Source organism: Acinonyx jubatus, chromosome B3 (assembly GCF_027475565.1).
Source record: "Acinonyx jubatus isolate Ajub_Pintada_27869175 chromosome B3, VMU_Ajub_asm_v1.0, whole genome shotgun sequence".
Lineage (NCBI taxonomy): Eukaryota > Metazoa > Chordata > Mammalia > Carnivora > Felidae > Acinonyx > Acinonyx jubatus.
Genome location: NC_069386.1, coordinates 112,961,391 through 112,980,148, shown reverse-complemented (window position 1 = coordinate 112,980,148; position 18,758 = coordinate 112,961,391). Strand labels below are relative to the sequence as shown.

The 18,758-nt window shown below is 55.6% G+C and overlaps 1 protein-coding gene across 1 annotated transcript in view; it reads right to left on the bottom strand.

Annotated features, from left to right (window-relative positions):
* PLEKHD1 (pleckstrin homology and coiled-coil domain containing D1) overlaps nucleotides 1-18,496 on the bottom strand; it is a 31,277-nt gene extending 12,781 nt beyond the window's left edge. Inside the window, exons 1-6 of the mRNA XM_027066032.2 lie at nucleotides 18,005-18,496; nucleotides 6,473-6,566; nucleotides 6,044-6,133; nucleotides 5,725-5,801; nucleotides 4,816-4,907; nucleotides 3,807-3,859 (exon numbers count right to left, since the gene is read on the bottom strand). Of these exons, the coding sequence (XP_026921833.1) occupies nucleotides 3,807-3,859; nucleotides 4,816-4,907; nucleotides 5,725-5,801; nucleotides 6,044-6,133; nucleotides 6,473-6,566; nucleotides 18,005-18,153 (555 nt within the window). The 5' untranslated portion in view covers nucleotides 18,154-18,496. The remainder of the gene's footprint in view (nucleotides 1-3,806; nucleotides 3,860-4,815; nucleotides 4,908-5,724; nucleotides 5,802-6,043; nucleotides 6,134-6,472; nucleotides 6,567-18,004) is intronic.
* Nucleotides 18,497-18,758: the final 262 nt, after the last annotated feature.

The window sequence follows — 18,758 nt, the reverse complement described above, 5'->3', positions numbered from 1 at the left end:
GGCCGACTTCGGCTCAGGTCATGATCTTGCGGTTTGTGAGTTCAAGCCCCGCATCGGGCTCTGTGCTGACAGCTCAGAGCCTGGAGCCTGCTTCGGATTCTGTCTGTCTGTCTGCTGTCTCTCTCTCTCCCTCTGCCCCTCCCCTGCTTGTGCTCTGTCTCTCTCTCTCAAAAATAAACACAAAAATAAAAAATATATATATAAGAATATATATAGAGAAATATATATATATTTCTCTAAAGCCTAAAGAAAAACACCAAAATGTTGGCAGCAGTTGTGTCAATTGTGGGATTAAGAATAAAGTTTGTTTTCCAGGTGTTCTGCAAAGAGCATGATTTCTATCATTAACAATAATAAAAAAGCTACACATGGATGAGGACAAAGAAAGAGAACCTTCTTTCCAGTCGCTCACTTCTTTTCTACCTTTCGATTTCCCTGTGTGAGTCTTAGCTAACACTGATGTCCAGGTGGAGCCTTAGAAGACTGATGATAGCCGGACCTGAAAACCTGAAGCGGCCAGAACCTTCTGTTCCTGCAGCCAAGACGGTACGAGAGCTTGCGGCAACCTTGTCATAGGTTGAGGTCAGCCAGGACCCGCTGCAGCTAAAGCCTCTTCCACCATCTAGTGCTTGTTCTTCTGACTCCTGGGCCTGACTTAAGTTGCAGGAGTACGGGGTTGGGAAGAGGTCACTAGAAGGCAGATTCCTGCTCAATGAAAGGAAGAGTCTTCAAGCCACAGAGCAACAAGGCGAAGAATCCCGCCAGAGGTCGTGAGTTGCCCATCACAGAAGCAAGAAAACATCCATCAGGGAGGTGAGCAAAGAGCCTCCCCTTGAAGTGACAGGTTCTTCCCAACACCAGGAGTCTATGTTCTGACCGGGAGCAACCTGGGGGGCAAGATGCCTGCCTAATGGGCCCTGGGCATTTCGATTTCCTAGGTGCCTACCCACATACAAGGCTGAGCTCTCTGAGTTCAGCGAGAGAAGGAAAGGTAGTCGGGCTGCCCTCCTCCAGGGATGAGAGATGAGGTCACAAGAAGCCAGGGACACTTGACGAAGGGCTCAAGGAAGGGCATGGCCTTCTGGCCCCGGGGCAGATGAGCCCAGGCTGGCTCACCCCGTGCTCTCTGCTCGTGCCTCCAGAGTCTCAGGTCCTCCCTTCCACATGGAGGAGGTCGGGGCCGCATCACCGCACAGCGCACATCTGCATGGGCCCTGCCCGTCCACAAAGCACTCTGCTGCCTTTGATTTCATTGAGCCTCACAGCGAGCCAGGAACTAGGCAGCCACAGCCATCAACTCTTATCAGAGCATCACAGATAGAGCAACTGAGGCTCAGAGAGGTTAACTTACCCAAGGCCACACAGTCAGTGATGGAGCTGAGACTTCAATATGGAGTCTCCGGGGTCCAGACCCTGAGTCTTTCTTTAGGCCAGACTGCCTCTTAAAGATCAGAGAATCTTCATGTTATCACTGGGCTGTTGTACCCGAGGCCTTTCTAAGCGGCCCAACGCGCACCCAGACAACCTCTGAGCCTCGCAGTGGAGATGGGAAAGATGCAGGGGACAAGAAGACCCATCATATGGATGAGCAAGTCAGGGAAGCAGTGATTTCTGTTCCTGATCTGCAGCGCGCAGCTGATGCGGGAATACGGACCTGGGCACGGCCCTCTCCCTTTCCGCCCGCTCACAGCAGCCTTCACGGGGGATCAGCTGGGCCCGAGTGAGTCTTGCTCAGATCTTGTAGCACCAGACCAGGGAGCTCACAGCTGACAGGCCTCGCTCCTTCAACGTGCTACGGCTTTAAGTGAGGCCTGCGTGCAGTGGGTCTCCACTGGCCTCATTTCCCGGCTAAAGACCTAGATAGAGTGTCTAAATTTTCCTCCGGCTGACTGCTGCCCCAGATTTAGCCTCTCTGATGGATAAGTCTGTCTCTCTCCCTGCCGGTGGCTGTGTCTGTCACTCCATCCCACCCCCTGGCTTCCTCAATTACCTGTCTTCAGGTTGCTGACAAGCCACCAGAAGGCTCCCTTGTCAAAATGGCAGAACCGTGTGAAGAAAATGCCAAGACTCTAATGCAGGACCCAGATGAGAGCGTGGAGGCACAGACGCCCAGACGGCACGGCTGGGAGAAGGCTCAGTGCTGTCACCACGCCAAGCCTCAAATCCATGGAATCCTAACGCAAAGCCTCCATGGCTTTGGGGGTGTGTTTCTTGTTTGTTTGGGTTTGGTTTTTCCTGTTGGCGTCAAATGACGAAATGAGTCTGAAGTCCAGCTGGGAGAATACACGGGCAAGAAGATCTGGTAAAAGTCTGAAGAAAGAAAATGAGGCCGGATCGTCCTACTAGATTCAAATCAAGATGTAATGTGAAATGACAAGAATCAAAAATGTTCGCTCGGTGAATCATTCCACAAACATTTATCAAGCACTCATCCTGGGCCAGGTGCAGTCCTGGGCCCTGGGGATATTTGGGGTGCTTCAGGGACAGGATGCTTCTTGACAGTAGGGCCTGTCTCAGAGCCCAGTGAAGGGTGGTTGGGAAAGGTGGTTCGCAAGAGAAAAGTCACAGAGGGAGGCACTGAGCCCAGGCAGATGGGCCCAGCCCTACGGGCACAAGAAAAAACCGACTGGGCGAAGAGAAGTGGGCTGAATCAGGCTCTCCTATGGGAAAGGCACTTTGCAGCTTCAGGCCTCGGGTAGTTGACTCGCAGAATGGGCCCATAACAAGTAATAACATAATTATGATGCTAACGAACACAGATACTCACTGAGCACATACTATGTGCCAAGCGCTTTATATATAACATCTCACTTAATCTTCACATCTTAATAAGACGGGTTCCATTGTCTCCACTTTTCATGTAAGAATATTGATGTTCAGGGGTGCTTGGGTGGCTCAGTCGGTTAAGCAGCCAACTCTTGGTTTTGGCTCAGGTCACGATCTCACAGTTCATGAGTTCAAGCCCTGCGCTGGGTTCTGTGCCGACAGCGTGGAGCCTGCTTGGGATTCTCTTTCTCCCTCTTTCTCTGCCCTGCCCCTGCTCTTGTTCTGTCTCTCTCAAAATAAATAAATAAATAAACTTAAAAAAAAAGAAAAACTATTGATGTCCGGAGAGGTTAGGTAACTTGTCCAAGGTCACACAGCTAGAAGCGTTGAAGGTCAAATACAAACATAGGCGGCCTGGCTCCAAGTCTGCCGTGCTATCCCCTACCTTACTGTGCCCTTTCAGGGGTGCTGATGACACTTCAGAAACAGGCAAGGCCCAATGCCGCTCGGAGATTCCAGATGAAGTGGACTTCAGCGGCTCCCCAGTGCAGGCTGCCTCCGGCTAATGCTTGGCTTTTTTGGAACTTACGTTGTGTCATTTAGAGGAAGAAGGAACCCCTGAGTTCATCCAACCCAATCACCCTCGTGGTGCAGAAGTCCCTCTACGGAGGCCATCCCAGCCTCCTGTGAAGGTCACCGGTGATCGGCAGCTCACTACCTACCGATACAGCTTATACAATTTTGGGATGGCTTTCTTGAGAACGTGGTCACCTACCCTTTTTACTTTTGTCTCTGGCGACTGGCAAGAACAAATGCTCTCTGACAAGAAGCCACAGCAAGTCCCAAGCACGGTCACCTCACGGTGCCCCTGCTCTGCCCGTCTGACTTCCTGGAGAGTTCTCTGGGTGCCTTGCTCCCCTACATGCGTCCCTAATGCCAGGAACACAAGCCAGTACACCTTGGCTGTTAAGGGGCCCCCGGAGCAGGGGCCGCGGGGGAGGGGCAGCAATTCGGAGCGGCCTCGGCCTCCGTGTGCCTACCTCTCTCTGCTCCCTCTGAAGGCAGAGCTCTTCGGTCTCCTCCATCAGTTTGTCTGCAAAGCAAGTGCGCACGCTCTCACGGAAAGCTCAGTCAGGCTCCGGCCTGGAGGGGGCCAGGGCCTTCCAGTAACCTCCTTCACTTCCAGGATCTCCCAGGGAAACGGTTTGTCATGTCCAGGCCAGCCAGCGGGCAGAGCCAGCTCCTGGGGATAGAAGCTGACATGCTGGCCGCAGCCACTACCTTCCTCTCTGGTCCCCGTCCCCGCACAGGGGCGGCTTCATCTTCAGAAGCTCGGGGGGGTGTCTGCACCCCTAGAAGTGCTGTTAATTGTGCTGCTCCCCTGCACTAGTGTCTGGCAGGTGGGGGGGCGCAGGTTCTGGGGCTATAGGGGGGTTCTGAAGCAGGCAGAGGCGACCCAGCACCGAGGCCCTGGGTGTCTAAGGAGGTAGCAGGGGAGAAGATCCCAGGCAAAGGATCAAAGCCCCAGTCTCACCTTCTTCTTTCCCAAACAGAGCATACTTGTCAGCCAGTCAGGGGCACAGGGTCAGGTTGAAAGTGGGCCAAGGGGGTGGAAGTTTGGGGCAAATTCAGGACCTGGGAACCCAGGGCAGGATAACATCAACTCCATTCATAGGGCCCTTACTGTGTGCCTGAAACAAATGCTTACTGGCACGTTCTCATTTCCCCTGATCCCCAGGTCCCACCTCCCAAACCTAGGGACTATTCTCGTGACCCTTTTCAGGATGAGGAAATTAAGGCTTACAGAGGCTACCCTGTCTGGAGACACGCAGCTGATAGACAAGTGACAAAGCTGGCCCAGAGGTCCTCCTGCCACGCTGGCCAAGAGGACACAGGTTACACCATACAAGCCTCTACCTACGGCTCCTGGTAGCCTGCTAAGCCCTGCCCCAGCTCCCCTCCTCCGTCCTCCACCAAGCCCCGGCTATAACCCCGGCCCTGAAGTGCTACCTAGGGAGCCTCAGCTTCCAGTCCATCCCTCCAGCCAACCTAAATACTCCTGCTTCTCCTTGGCCAACTGCAGCCCCTGGGCCTCCAGGCTTTTGATCATGGCTTCTCCCAGCTGGGCATTCTTCCAAGTCCTGGGGAGGGAGGGCAGATGGGACAGAGGAGAGAAGAAACACAAAATCGTTACAACAGAAGGGGAGAGGAGAGGGAGACCGTGCATGGCGTGTACTCGCCCATCCTGTCTCCTCCAGAATCGCAGCCCCGTTCACTCTGGCTCCCGTGGCTCTGGCCATGCCACCAGCATCGATCACTTACAGTCCCGGGAGGCCAGCCCAGGCCGAAAAGTGGGCCACCGAGGACTGGGCCAGCAGCTTCGGAGCAGGGAAGAGATTGCTTCCCAGGCTGCTTTCTCTACCACCACAGGCCACTACCTGGCACCAGGCCTCGTATGGGGCATGCGCAGTGTTATTTGTTGAGCTAAAAGCATGATCCAGCAGGTGCCGGGACAGGGGTTCACATGTAAATGGACCGTGTTGGGCTGGAGGTTTCTATGATCTGGACTCTGATTTACAAAGCACCCGCTCCAATCTATGCTAGGATTCACTGTGGACCTGGGGAGGTGAGATGGGTGTCAGGAGGCAGCCAAACCCTCCTAGCGGTGCTGGATTTGCTCCCAAGAGTCGGAGACAAGTGGTCTACGTCTGCCACCTGTGACTCCAGACAAGCAAAGGTCACTGGGCTCCAAGCCCACCTGGCAGACCTCTCATCCTGGCCTGTTCTTTCTTGCCCACTCTAACCAACTCCCACAGCCCTGTTTCCAAGACGACCCAGACAGTTTTCTCCCTCACCCTGCCCTTTTCTGGGGTCCTCAGTTCCCACTAGGTGATCAGGGTGGGCCCAGCCCATAACCATTCACTTCCTGGAAGTGCCCCCCCGCCTATGAGTACTTACACCTTCCCGGACTCCTGTAGCATCTCCAGCCACTGGGTCTGCTCAAACTCGGACTCAGCAGCCAGCAAGATGTTCCCCTGCCAAGAAGAGGAACCACGGGCATACCTGAGAGGAGCCCACTCTTGGGATGCCAGAGGCTGCCCGCAGCCTGCTCCTCCATCTCCTCCGCTCTGCTCCTCCATCCACCGTCCCACATCTCTATGACCCTGACACCCTACCAGGCCAGGCCACCGGAGTGGTTGCCCCCAGGGAGCCTGGAGGTTCCCAGGGAAGCCAGTCTGCCCTGCTCAGTCCAGGCTGAGAGGAGAGCTTTACTCACATGGAAGTCCTGGTGGGAGATTTTCATGGCATAGGGCATGCTGGGCTCTTCCTTGGCCTCCACCAGGCAGCCTCCCAGGGGGATGACTCCCTGAGAAAGAACGAGAACAGGCAGCCCCCACCGCCCCCCCCCCCCACATCACTTAAGGGCTCTGGGAGCCCTCAGCCAAAGCCAGGTCCTGCCAAGGGCCCCAGGCTGGGAGCCAGACCAGAACTGACTCCTAGAAGGAAGAGGAAGGACTGGGGCAGGCTCGGGGCCCAGCAAGAGTCGTAGGGGGCAGGAGTCCTGTGCCCCAAGAAGGATTCATTCTCCAGACTCTCTGCTAGACCACAGCAAGAAAAGAGACTGTCTTCCACCCTTGCAGGACACCCTCCCTCATTGTCCCCATGGGGTCCTACCCACTGTGGCCCTGGGGAGAGGCTGCCTCACCTTAGGGTGTATATTGAAGTATTTATTGGTTTCGAAGTTCTTTTTCTCGCTCTCAGAGTAGTAAAGAAGAAAGCTCTCTTTGATGATGAAAAACCTACAGTGGGTGGTGGGGAAGAAGGGGCAATAAGGAGGAAAAGGGTGAGGTGTCTTGGGACAGCAAGGCCTCGGGGGGCCCAGCACTCACGTGGAGAGCCCGTGGGCTCACCAGCTCAGGCTCAGCCTCACCAGCTCATGTTCCACATGTGCGCAGAGGCCCCTGCTGGCCAGTCACCCGCTGCCATCGGCAGCCTGACCCTCACACCGGTGGGCAGCTGGACTGGGAAGCCCAAACTGCCTCCGTCCTGCTGCACTGCCACCCTTGGCACAGGAGGGCATCTGTAGTCCTTCCTCTCCGGTACCTTCATCCCCTGAGCCATCACCTCCAGTCCCTTAGGGTCCACCCCAGGAGAAGGGGGAGAAGGGAGAGAAGAAAGCTTTCCCACCATATCTGCCCTTCAGCCTCTCTGCCCTAGGAGAACAGAGCCTAGAAGCCGCCCCCATCCCCACCTCACTAAGAGATTGTGCATAATTCCAGGATGGGTCTTCTGACAAGGAATCGTGAAACTGACAATTGAACCCAACGTGCGGACCAGGCTGGCGAGGGCAGGCCTGCAGCCTCCATGTGACGCCAGCACTCCCTTTTGTCCGCGTGCTTCATGGCCTCCTTCTGGGACTCACGTCTAACTTAGGACTTCTGGGACCTGGTGCTTTCTGACTGTTGTGGAGGCGACCGCCTGATGCCAACGGGCGGAGCACTTGGACCCAGCCTGGAGGCTCTCCTAGGACCGATGATCGGAGCTGACCGTAATGAAACACCAAGTACAATTCCAGGAAAAGATCCAGCTGGGTCTCAAAACCTTGAGGCTCAGGGACAACCACGGCGACTGGTCCCTTGCTCCCAGGGCCCCCGGGAACACTGCTGTTATCGCAGCAGAATCAGGGGAAGGGATGGGCGCCAGAGCCACTCAGAAGGGCTGACAGGAGCCGGCAGGGTGACTCTCTCCCCTGCCCCGCATTCAGTAACATCGCGTCGGTAGCTTGATATCAGTCACAGTGGGAGCAGTTACACCAGGAAAATCATCAAATGATACAAACAGGGCTCCCCACCACCCCCGAGAGAGCCTGTTGTCAGCCATTTACCGGCACACTACTGGTTGGAGGCCCCCTCTTGTCAGGGGCCAGAAAAATGGCCAGAGGTAACAGAAAGCCAGTTTATCTCTGGAAGTCCATCAGCCCCGGGATCTTTCCTGAGGCCACAGCTGCTGGGGGAGGGTCCCCGGGACAGCTGCCACCTCACCTCCCCCAGGAAAGAGAAGCTCAGCTTTGTCCTTTGGTGCGAGCCTCAAGCCAACCCTTGTTCTTTATTTGCACCGACCCTCTCGGCCCAGCTGGATACCGGAGGGAGCTGCGGACTTCTGCTCACGCCAGCTCTTCCCCCAGGTCTCTCTGCCCCCCAGGGAGAAAGGACACATAAATACCACCCTCTGCAGAGCTGCGGGGACAGTCTGGGCCGGCCAGCACCTGACCCCTGCCCATCGTCTCAGCTTTCCCACCACTTCCGCCCTTCAGCTTCTCTGTCCCGAGCCAATACCAAACTCACCATCCCCACCCCACTACTTTTTGCATTGCAGTTGTCCCTGGAAAGCCCTCCCTGTCGCTTTTCATCTGGCTGAGCCCTTCCTTGGTGACCAGTCCAGCCTACAGTGCTGTCTGAGCTCTTCCTGAACTTGCTGACCGGTCGGTGCACTTGGCACCCAGCACCAATATACCCAGGTGTTCTTCTTGTCCTGAGGAGATGCTGGGTTCCCGGGGGACAGGGCCACGCCCCCTGTGACCCAAGGGCCAAGGGAGATGCCCCCTGCCTGTTTCAAAGAACTTCACAAAGTAGTTAAGAGCATAGGCTTCGGCATCAGACAGACCTACCATTTCTTGGCTGAGGGGCATTAGGCAGGTAAGCTCACCTCTCTGAGTCTCAGTTTATTTACCTATGGAATGGGGATGAGAACACCTATCTCGTCTGTTATTTTGAGGACGAAATGAGGTTCTGCTCATCATTCTGCCAATTCCCAGAGGGCCCAGGACAGGGCTGAGTGATGCCTTCCCATGCTCTGAATATGCATCGCCCTAGGGAAGTGTGAGACAGACCAGCACAGGGTTGCCTCCTGGGGCCCTCCTCCCCTCCTTTCAATGGCTTCTGAAATACTGTGATGGACTGAACTGTGTTCCTTGAAACACATATGTTGAAACCCTAACCCACAATGTGACTGTATCTGGAGATGAGATCTCCAGGAGGTAATTAAGGTTAAGTGAGGCCCAAAGAATGGGGCCATAGTGCAATAGGACTGCGGCCTTGAAAGAAGAGGAGGCTTGCATTCGCTCTGCCACATGCGGACGTAGGGGGAAGGCAGCCGTCTGCAAGCCAGGAAGAGAGTCCTTACCAGAATCTGACTGTGCTGGCACCTTGATCTCCAGCCTCCAGAACAGTGAGAACACACATTTCTGTAGTTTAACAGAACAATTGAACAGTTTAAGAGACTGTTTATCCCCATCTATGGTATTTTGTTATGGGAACCCAATAAAGACAAATACCTTCTTGCCTTCCTGACGCTTCTGGAGACCCCTCCCCACTGAGGGTAAAGCATTGTGCCAGGGACTTGGTTGGGGAAGGGAAGGATGTGATCAGTAGGTGATCACATGACTCACAGGCAGGGAGAGAACAGGGGCTCTGGAGTCAAACAATCCCCATCCTTCAAGCCATGGTCTCAGGCAAGCTCCCAGTCTTGCTGAGCCTCCCTTTCAAAGCTTCTCTATAAAATAAGGAATGCATGTATATGTCTCTTGGGGGCTGCTGTGAAGATTTATCACTGAGTTCCTACTCTGTAGCAGGCAATGTCCTTGGTGCTAGGGGTAGAATTGTGGGCAAGAGAGACACAAATCCCTGTCCCCATAGAGCTTATACTTGAGTATGTGTAGTGGGGAAGCAGGCAGTAAATAAATAAGAGAGAGAGGCCATTTACCAGATGCTAATAAATGCTATAGAGGAAAATAAAGCAGGGTTAAGTAAGTAATGGGGTGAGGGGTGGCGGGGTGGGGGGTAGGTTTCAGGTTTCAATATTAAACAGGGTGGTCAGGGAAAGCCTGATTAGGAAGGTGACATTTGAGGAGAAGAAAGATGTTCCAGGCAGAAGAGCCACAGGTGCAAAGGTCCTGGGGTGGGAAGTGTGTTGGGCCCTGGAAGGAACTGAGAGGCTATGGTGTGGCTGCAGCAGGAGCCAGGCAGAAGGCGGCAGGATCAGATCACTGGGAACACCAAGGGCCCACACACCATGCATGCCAGCCCAGCCTCATCCCAGCTGTTCTCAGCTTGGTTTGGGTGGGGGTTAGGGTCAAGGGAGAGGAGCTGGCATGAACCTGGAGGCGGAGGGTGACTCCCCGGCTGGCAGGGATGAGTATCGCCCAACAAAGGGCACATTTGGCAGGCAGCCTTCCAGGTCCCAAAGAGCCACCTTTCCTCGTAAACCTGTCTCAGTGACAGCTCACTGTTCTAGCCGATGATTCTCAGCTTCCTCTCAGCAGGTGGGGGCCCAGGACCCGAGTGCCCCTGCACAGAAGGGCACCTCGTCTTCCTGTCCTTTTCGTCAAAGTCCCCTTGCTCCCAGACAATCTCATTCTGACTGCAAGCCAGAAGCCATCTCCTTCTGTGCCCTACAAGTTGGCCGGCTGTGCAAGGGCTGCAGGTAATCCCCACTTATTCAGCTGTTCTCCTATGTTGGCCCCCCCGCTAACTGTTCTACATGTACCGGAGTATTTGATCTATGTAACAATCCTGGAAGGCAGGACTCTTGTTCCCATTTTACAGATGAGGAAACTGAGGTGAAGTAATGTGTACAAGGTCACCCAACTAGGGCAGAGGTGGGGCTGGGATTGGAACCCACAGACCACAGTCCCTGCTCCTATTCTGCATGTGGAGCCGCTTCCCCGTTCGTTCGTGCCCGCACCCGGGCAGCAAACCGGTGGGCCAGGGGCAGTAGGTACCACAGCGGGGCTAGCCAAGAGTCAGAGCTCTGCCACATAGCAGCTGTGTGATCGGGGCAAGTCACCTGATCGCGACGCCTCAGGTCCAGGTATGACTGAGGATAATAATAGTAGCTATATCTCTTAGGGTTGTGGGATCATTAAATCAGTTTGGTCTCACAAAGACTTAGAATATTGTGTGACACGTGGTAAATATTCAATGAACATTTACTTTTATTACTGCTATTATTGATTATTACGTTCGGTGTCTGCAGCCACCTCCCCTGGCGTCCTTTCCCATTTGCACTCACAAGGCTCCTACCGGCTAGCCTGCTCCTGTCCTGCAAGCACCGGGCACTTTCCTGCATCTGCTGCTCCCTCCTGTCTGAAGCCTTCCGTCCAGGGCCACCTTCAGTCCTGGGCGCAGCTTTGTCTCCAGCCCTAGGTCCCTCCTCGGCAGCCCCACGAAGCTGAAGTGCAGCCCAGAGAGTGTGAGTGTGGGCAGGGGTCTGCAGGGCCGGCTGCCTTCTCTCTCAGGCCCTAAAGAATAGTATTTTCACGTCCAGGTTAAGGGGCGTTTGCAAGGTGCCAAGACGCTCACTTTGCTAAGTGTTTCATTGTCATTTTTTTTTAAGTTAACTTATTTAAGAGAGAGTGTGAGTATGGGAAGGGCAGAGAGAGAGGTGAGAGCAAGAATCCCAAGCGGGCTCCCTCCCCACCATCAGCGTGGAGCCCGAAGCGGGGCTTGAACTCGGGGACCGAACCTGAGCCGAAAGTCCAACCAACCGAGCCACCCAGGCGCTCCTGCGTTATCTTTTTAAATCTCTCACAGCCACTCTAAGAGATGGGGGTATTTGTGTTTCTGTGGCCTGAGGAAATGGAGGCACAGGGAGATTAAGCAGCTAGTAAGAGGCAGACTTGGAACTCAGTTCCGTCCACAGACGCAGCTCGTATTCTCAACTGCGGTGCTCTGGACGCCCGGCCCTGCTCTCCACTCCATATGGCCCCTCCCGGTCACTCATCACCTGAAATTGTCGGTCCTCCTAGAGCCCTTTCCCTTGGAGAGACTGCAAGCCGCTGGTCAGCTCAGTGGGGTGAATATTCGCGAATCACCTGGTAAGGCCAGGCGGGGCCCTGGGGCTGGATGACTCCCTGCCCTCGAGTTGCTTAAAGTCAAATGCAGGCGAAAGAGGATAGAAATCAATAATTAAAATGAACAGCTAATCGAGCTCCTCCTTTGTGCCAGGCACCGTTGTGTGTGTTAACTCATTCACTCCTCGCATCAGCTAGGTGAGGTAACTGTAGCCTAGAGACGTTAAGTAATATGTGCCCCAGATCACACAGCTGGTAAGTGGGGGAGCTGGGATAATTACAAAGTACCAGGATGCACTGCACCACTGTAAAGCACTGAGTACCCTGTGACCCCACCATCAGCGGCGGGGGGGGGGGGGGGGGGTCCTGTAAAGCACCAGGATCCCTGGGACACTGTAAGCACCAGAGGAAACTACAGCATTGGAAAGCACTGGAATACCCTGAGACATTGTAAAGCACCAGGATACCCTGGGACACCATAAAGCACCGGGATACACAGTGACTTGCAAGTTTGTATGGGGTACAGGAAGGGGGCAGACCAGGGAGGAATGAAATGGTTTAGGTGTCCAGCCAAGGGCATTCTTGGAGAGGAGGTGACAGCTTGAGCAGGGTTTTGAAGAATGAATAGGAGTGTGTTAGGAATCTGGGAGGAAGCCAAAGGGGGAGGGGGGCATTCCAGGCAGAAGGAACAGCATATGTAAAGAACAGTGTGTTCAAGTTTATCAAAATATGTCTGGGATTACCGGCAGGTAAGTGCAAACAGGGTGGGCAGTGGTGTGGGGGGAGGGGCAGTAAGGGGACCAGAGCAGGGCGGGGCTGCTTCTTGCTGATGAGGGGGGCTGCCAGCTTAGGTGGACAGGGTGGAGACAGGTGCCACCCAACACAGGCAAGGGGACCCTGGAGGGATTTCCTAAGCTTTGCCTCCACCTTTTACTCCCCTCCTCGGTGCTCTGAAAGCGACAAAGGCTCAGCCAGAGCTGGATGGTCAACACTGGCCTCGCGATCAATCCAGCTGAAAGTGAGAGAACATGCCGCTTAGGCCCACGGGTCCTTCCTGAGTTGGGCAGGTCCTGTTTAAGACAGAAAGGGATCTACTTTGCTGAACTTCTTCTTTGGGGATGCAGAAGCCAAGCATGGGAGTGGGGACTGGAAAGGGTCTTGAAGCACAGACAGAAATTTGGAGTCAGGGGAAATCCTGGAGTGCTGTGGGGAGGAGGGCTTATGGGAGAGCGCAGAGGAGAGAGGACCGAGAGAAGATGTGGGAGTCTGGGTCCTACAGTGTCTAGAGACAGTGGTGAAAAATCCCATCTCTGCTGATGGCAAGATGGGGTGCCTGGAAGGCTTGAGAAGACAGGGCGCCAGCACTCAATGAGACAGCGTTCACACTTCGGTGATTTAAATGCCTCTTCCGCCTTTCTCACTGCCAAACCTTCTCTTCGGCATAGTCTACCAGACTCACAGATACCTTGTGTGAGAGGCGGGTGTGGCCATGTGGCTACGGGGTAGGGTTGGGGAGAGAGAGGGATGAGCTGAGTTCGTGCAACAAGGACTGCCTACAGTGGACGGCGCATTCCTTCCATAAACAAGGAAACAAGAGTTTAGAGCCTCGTGAGGAACACAGAAGCCCGGGTGCTGGTTTGGAGTTCCTCGGGATAAAGTTAACTCACTCTCCAGATGGCGGCGAGAGTCCAGTAAACGTGAGAGCCACCCGTGGGTTACGTTTCTCAGGAAGGTGGCTATCTAGCGTGGCTGCCCCTTCTTCCCCAGATACAACCTTCCAGAAGAGGACCAGCACCCAGTCTCCCTTATCCCTCAGCCTTTCAGGCATTGAGAACGAGTGTGGGTTTGGAGCCAGGTGAATCCTGGAGCCGGGAAAGGACAGCTTATCAGAAGTCCTTTTCAGAATTGATGGAAGGATGGTAGAAATGACACAGCCCTCCCCCCCCACCCCCCACCCCCGTGTGTGTCCCTTTTTGCTCATTCCGGGTGGCCTGGTATGCTCAGGGAGTGTTCATCCTGGCCTCGGCCACTTGTGTGGCATTAGGTCTGAGGCGGTAGGACAACAGGAATCCTACCTGTGAAGGGCACGAGTGATGACAAGTTAGGGTTTATGCAGAGCATCAAGCCCAAGGGACTTTTAAAAAATGTTAGTGCAATTCTTCAGACAATACAGTAAAGACAGGGTTAATCTATAAAACAGATGGTAGTGCAGAGTCACTGGGTGAAATGGGCGGAGCCTTGGAGCCCCTCCCTGTGCTCCCCACCCCCTTGTGCTAAAGTCAAGGCATCTCTAGAGTCATCCATGGAACACAGTTGAGAAACCTCAGTGTGATCCACCCCCATTTTGTAGAAGATACACTGCCGGCCAGTGAGGGGAGATGCTGTCATCCCTCAGCCTGGCCCACGAAGCTGGTCACTGGCAGAGCTGGGACTGGAACTCAGAGCTCCTGCCGCCAAGCCTCGGTTTACTTTCCGGCACAGCCCCATCCACTCTCAAAGGAAATTGCCTTGTTATTTCCAAGTTCTTGACATAAGCTAGCTGAAGTGTCCTGCTTGAGGCCTGACCCCTATGCAGGTGGGACTCATTTTCAAACAGGACATCAACAGCCACTAGGGACTGGTCCTGGGGTTGGGGATGGGGGACGTATGACTTGTTTGTATGAACTTGCTTAACTTTGGGAGGCTTGGTCCCAGCGAATCATTAATTCAGTGAAGCCTGAATTAATATAGTTTCACTGTACAGCTGTGAGATTGTGCCCATCTCCTTAAGCTAAGGACTCAGTGGAACCTCGATGCCACCCCCTCAAAAGGGGCAAGCGTCATGGACAGAAAGATCTGGGGAGATCCCGCAGCTGCCAGCTTGCCCCCTCCCATCATGCTGTCTCACTGGAAGAAGTGTGGAGAACACAAACTGATTATAAAAAGAGGAGTCTGTGGGCACCTTCCAGCTGTGATAAAACAAGCAGAAATGCTACAGCTGTGTTCATGGGACACCTCCCACGGCTGTACAGAATTCCACGTGTGCCAGAAAGCAAGAGCAAATCCCAGCGTCACTAGAGGCTGAGGCTGGTGTGTGGAGGTGACACGCAAGGCTCTTCCCCTCAGCCCTTGGGGACAGCTCGGTATTGCCACGTCACCTCTACGAAACAGTATCTCGGAACCACGGATGAAACTCCCAGATCCCAATTCCCGGTGGGAAGAAAGTCTCCCTGGATCGTTTTGGCATGATGACCACCATCTGCACAGATGATCTTTCTACACCCGGGCTGGTTATAACCTGAGATGTGGGAAATGTAGCACTTAGTGGACACTAAGTGAGTCTTAGCTCCCTGAGACACAGACCCACCAATGTTCCAGGAGCGTGAGCATTTGGTCTGGTAGGACAGCGTGCACGTGAGCTGCTGCTGGGCCGGGTTCGGGGCCCGTTGGCCACCTTACATGGGGGGAAGCAGGAACAGGGAGGAGCGCAGAAGCTGCAGGAATTGGCTGGGCCTTCCTCATCAGGGTCTCTGGCCCTGGCATTTGTTCAGGGGGCACTGCGGGGAGGGACAGAGGCCAGGGAGAGATTGCACCCTGGGAAGGTTGGCCTGCCTGAGGGACCGGCCCCACTGCGAGCTGATGCTGGCTGAGGCTGAGATGCCCTCCGCGCCTTTCCTCCCTGTCTCTGAGCAGCCAGGCCTCTGCATCTCCCCTGCTCACAAACTAGGGAGGACAGAGTCATCAATCAATCTTACCCTCTAGACACCTCTCCCAGCTTCTTATCTCTTCTAACTAATGTTTTGATTCCTTTCCCCTTTTGTTCCCCACTGTGTGTTGGGGGGGGGGGGGAGGGAGGGGGAAAGCTGATCCTTTAGCTCAAGGGCATCTTCCCATCCCAGGAAGGGCAAGGCTGCTCAGGCAGTAGGGTTTGGAGGCACAGGTCCCAAGATGGGCCCTGAGCCTGAGCGGAAGAGGTTTTACAGAACCCAGCTGGCCACGGCCAGTTCCATCTTGCCCATCCGTTATTTATGCGGCTCGGGAGACTTTCCAGGCCCCCTCCCCTTAGCTGCCCAGCTAGAGCATCGATCGCCCTAATGGCAAGGCTCTGCAGTGGCAGGGCTGGGCTGCCCCCTCCCCAAGCCTTCCTGTGGCCGCTAATTAGCTGAAGTCCAGAGACTCCATTTCACAAATGGGGAAGCAGGGCCCAGGGGGCCCTGCTGGAAAGCGGGAGGGGACTAAGCTTAGCATCATGCCTCCCCCACCCCAAATGACTGTTAGTTTTTTCCTGAGCCCCAGGGGAGGGGGAGCCTGTCCAGTGGCAGCTCCAGAATTCCAGAAGGGGGAAAGGTGACAGTCTCCTCAGAAGGGGGCTGGAGGACTTGACCTGAAGCTGGCTTTGCAGAGCATGTGCACTGTTCTGACTTAGACTGGATGGTTTTTGAGTGGCTTTGGGGGCTGCTGATGGAGAGTATGGAGTGGAGGTGGGGGGCGTGGGGCTAAAACCTCCCAAGCCTCCTTTGGCTCCACTACCCTGCTTTGAGCTGGGAGCCTTTGCCCCTGACTCCTCCCAGCCCTGGAATCAACTGTGGGTACAGGGCCTAGGTCCCCACCACTGTGGGTGAGGAGGGCTAGGAGACATACCCTGGAGTTCACAGGCCCCTAGCATGTACTAGGGATGCGATCGGGTGCAATTGGCTGGCAAGAAGAATCCTGGAGGACAAGACCCAGCCTCAATGTAGCCACCAGACCCAATGGAGAAGGAGCAGTGGCTGCCTGGAGGCTGGAGAGGGAGCTTCGTGCTAATAGTACTTGAATTTACAAGCAGCCTTCCCACCCCACCCACCCTACTAGGCTGTGCGGGTAGAGACAAGGCTGCTCCTGGCACTCAGGAAGTGCGTCTTAGACAGCACAGCCCTGGAAGCCCCTCATAAGATGCCCTCCGAGCTCCCCCAGGCCTCCTTTCAGGGGAGGAGACATAAGTTTAACTTGGGAGGAATGCAAGTAACCTATATCCCATTAAATCCCAGAAAGAAACCTGGCAGAACCAACAAAGGTATGTGAAACTAGCTATGGAAAACGTGGAACACCCCCCCCCCCACACACACACCTCCTTTCGTTCTATGTATGGTCTTGTAGAAATATTAAATTATTAATCCAAATAGAACATCAGAACCAACCACATCTCTGTGATCTGTGATCTGTAGTTCTGGAAACATCTAAGGCTCTGCTTCAGGACAGACTCGTAGTGGGATGGGAAAGAGAATCTAGACACACTCCTAGTTTCCTGGAGGGGTCATGCCTTCAGGGAGAGGCTGGATCAGGATTTGAGTTCTACAAACCATTCTAATAGCAAGTCTCAGAACTCAGATTGATTGGCTTGAGGGTGGAGACAGTCCAGAAGGTAGCCCATTGCTCCTGCAACCAGCATTGGGAGCCTCCTGCAAGTTTAGGGCTGTGAGCCATTCCCTCAGTACCTTCCTCCAATAAGGAGCCCCTTCCTCCAGTACCTTCTAGGCCCATTTATAAGTGGAAAGTGGCTACTGACTGACATCTGGTGAGTCCCCTCTGAGTTGGGGACTGGGAAGCTGGTCTGAAAGACAGGGCTGGGGCTGCTCTGACCCTCTCCACCACCCCTTCCAACAGATCAATCCCCTCCCCTCCCCCCCTCAGTCTCTGTGCCTCTCTACCCCAGCTCAGTCCCTCCTTTCAGGCCCCTGTGTCTGAAGCACTGGGCACTTTTTTTCCTGGGCCCAGATTTTTAAAAATTAGCTCAAGGGACAGTCGGAGGGGTTGCCAAAATTATGCCATCACCAGTGCGTACAGACCCTTCCTGGCCCTTCCTCTCTCCCCTGGCCTGAGCCTTTCAGCAGGGCCATAGGTGGAGCTAGCAGTGTGCACAGGTGAAGTAGGGGAGAGGGGTAGGACACAGGAACCCCACCTCTAAGCCCGATGCTAGATGCCTGGCTCGGGGGGGGGGGGGGGGAGGTTGTGGAGATGATGGAATTGTCAGTGGGGATCCCAAGAGGATATCTTTGGCTGGAGACAGGGCTTCTCCCTCCCCAGGAGAATCTAGCCCACCTTGACACAGATGGTCTCCTACCATGGCCATGATCTCTTCCGCCCACACCCTACGTCCCCACTGGGGCTTATATCCATTCCACGGAGAATTCCCCACCGCCCCCAGGCCAGCAGGCCCACGCCAGCTCGACCAGTAACCGACAGAATGACCCCAGCCCCGACCGAGTTCAGTTATCTTCCAGGGAGAGCCAGGATTGAGTGAAATAGGGCGAGGCCAAGGTCACAAAGGAAGTCAGAAGCAGGATGGTAATATAGAGGCCGGTACGGGGTCCTTAGGCCCTGGGCTCCCCTCCCCAGGCGGTCCTCACCGGGCGCGGAAGGCGCACTCACCGCCGGGACCACTTGGCCGACGGCCTCCCGAAGGGCCGCTTCCACAGCACTCCGTAGAGCTGCACTTTGGTGCTGATGTCCAGCGCGTCCGAGTCAGTCTGCTCCAGAGACGGCGAGGGCGACACCGAGTTGGACTTGGACGTGAACATCCTGCCTCGGCAGGACGGCCCCGGGCCCGGCCCACCCTCTCCCCCGGGCCGGCACAGACGCTGGGGCTCCGGGCGAGGGCGGGCGCGCGGCAGAAGGCTGCGGGGAGGCGGCGTCGGCCGGTGGCTCCGGGCTCCGGGCGCCGTCGGGGCGCGTCCCGGCCAGCGGAGACGCGGAGCTGCGGGGGCCGGGACCCGCCGCCGGAAAGCGCGCGGGGTGGGGAGCGTGGCGCGGAGGGGGCGCGGGGAGCGCAGCCTGCCGCTCGGCCTCGAGATTGGGGCGGGCCCGGCGGGAACCCGGCGGGGAGGGCCGCTCAGCCTCCAGCAGGCAGCATCTCCCCCGGCTCCCCGCGACAGCCCCAATTCTGGTGGCCCCGATTGGCTGGGAGGGGCAGGTGAGCTAGCTGGAGGCCGGCCGCGAGCGCCAATCAGGGCGGGCGCCGGCTGGAGGGCCGGGCTCCGCGCGTCCGGAAGGTCCCCGCGGGTTGTTCGGCCCGGGATGCGGCCGCAGCCTTTCCCCACCCCCACCCCTCTCGCCCGGCTCTCCCCGCCCCCCCCCCCATCTCCACCCCCGTTCTCTCTGGCGTGCAGACAGGGCCTACACAGAA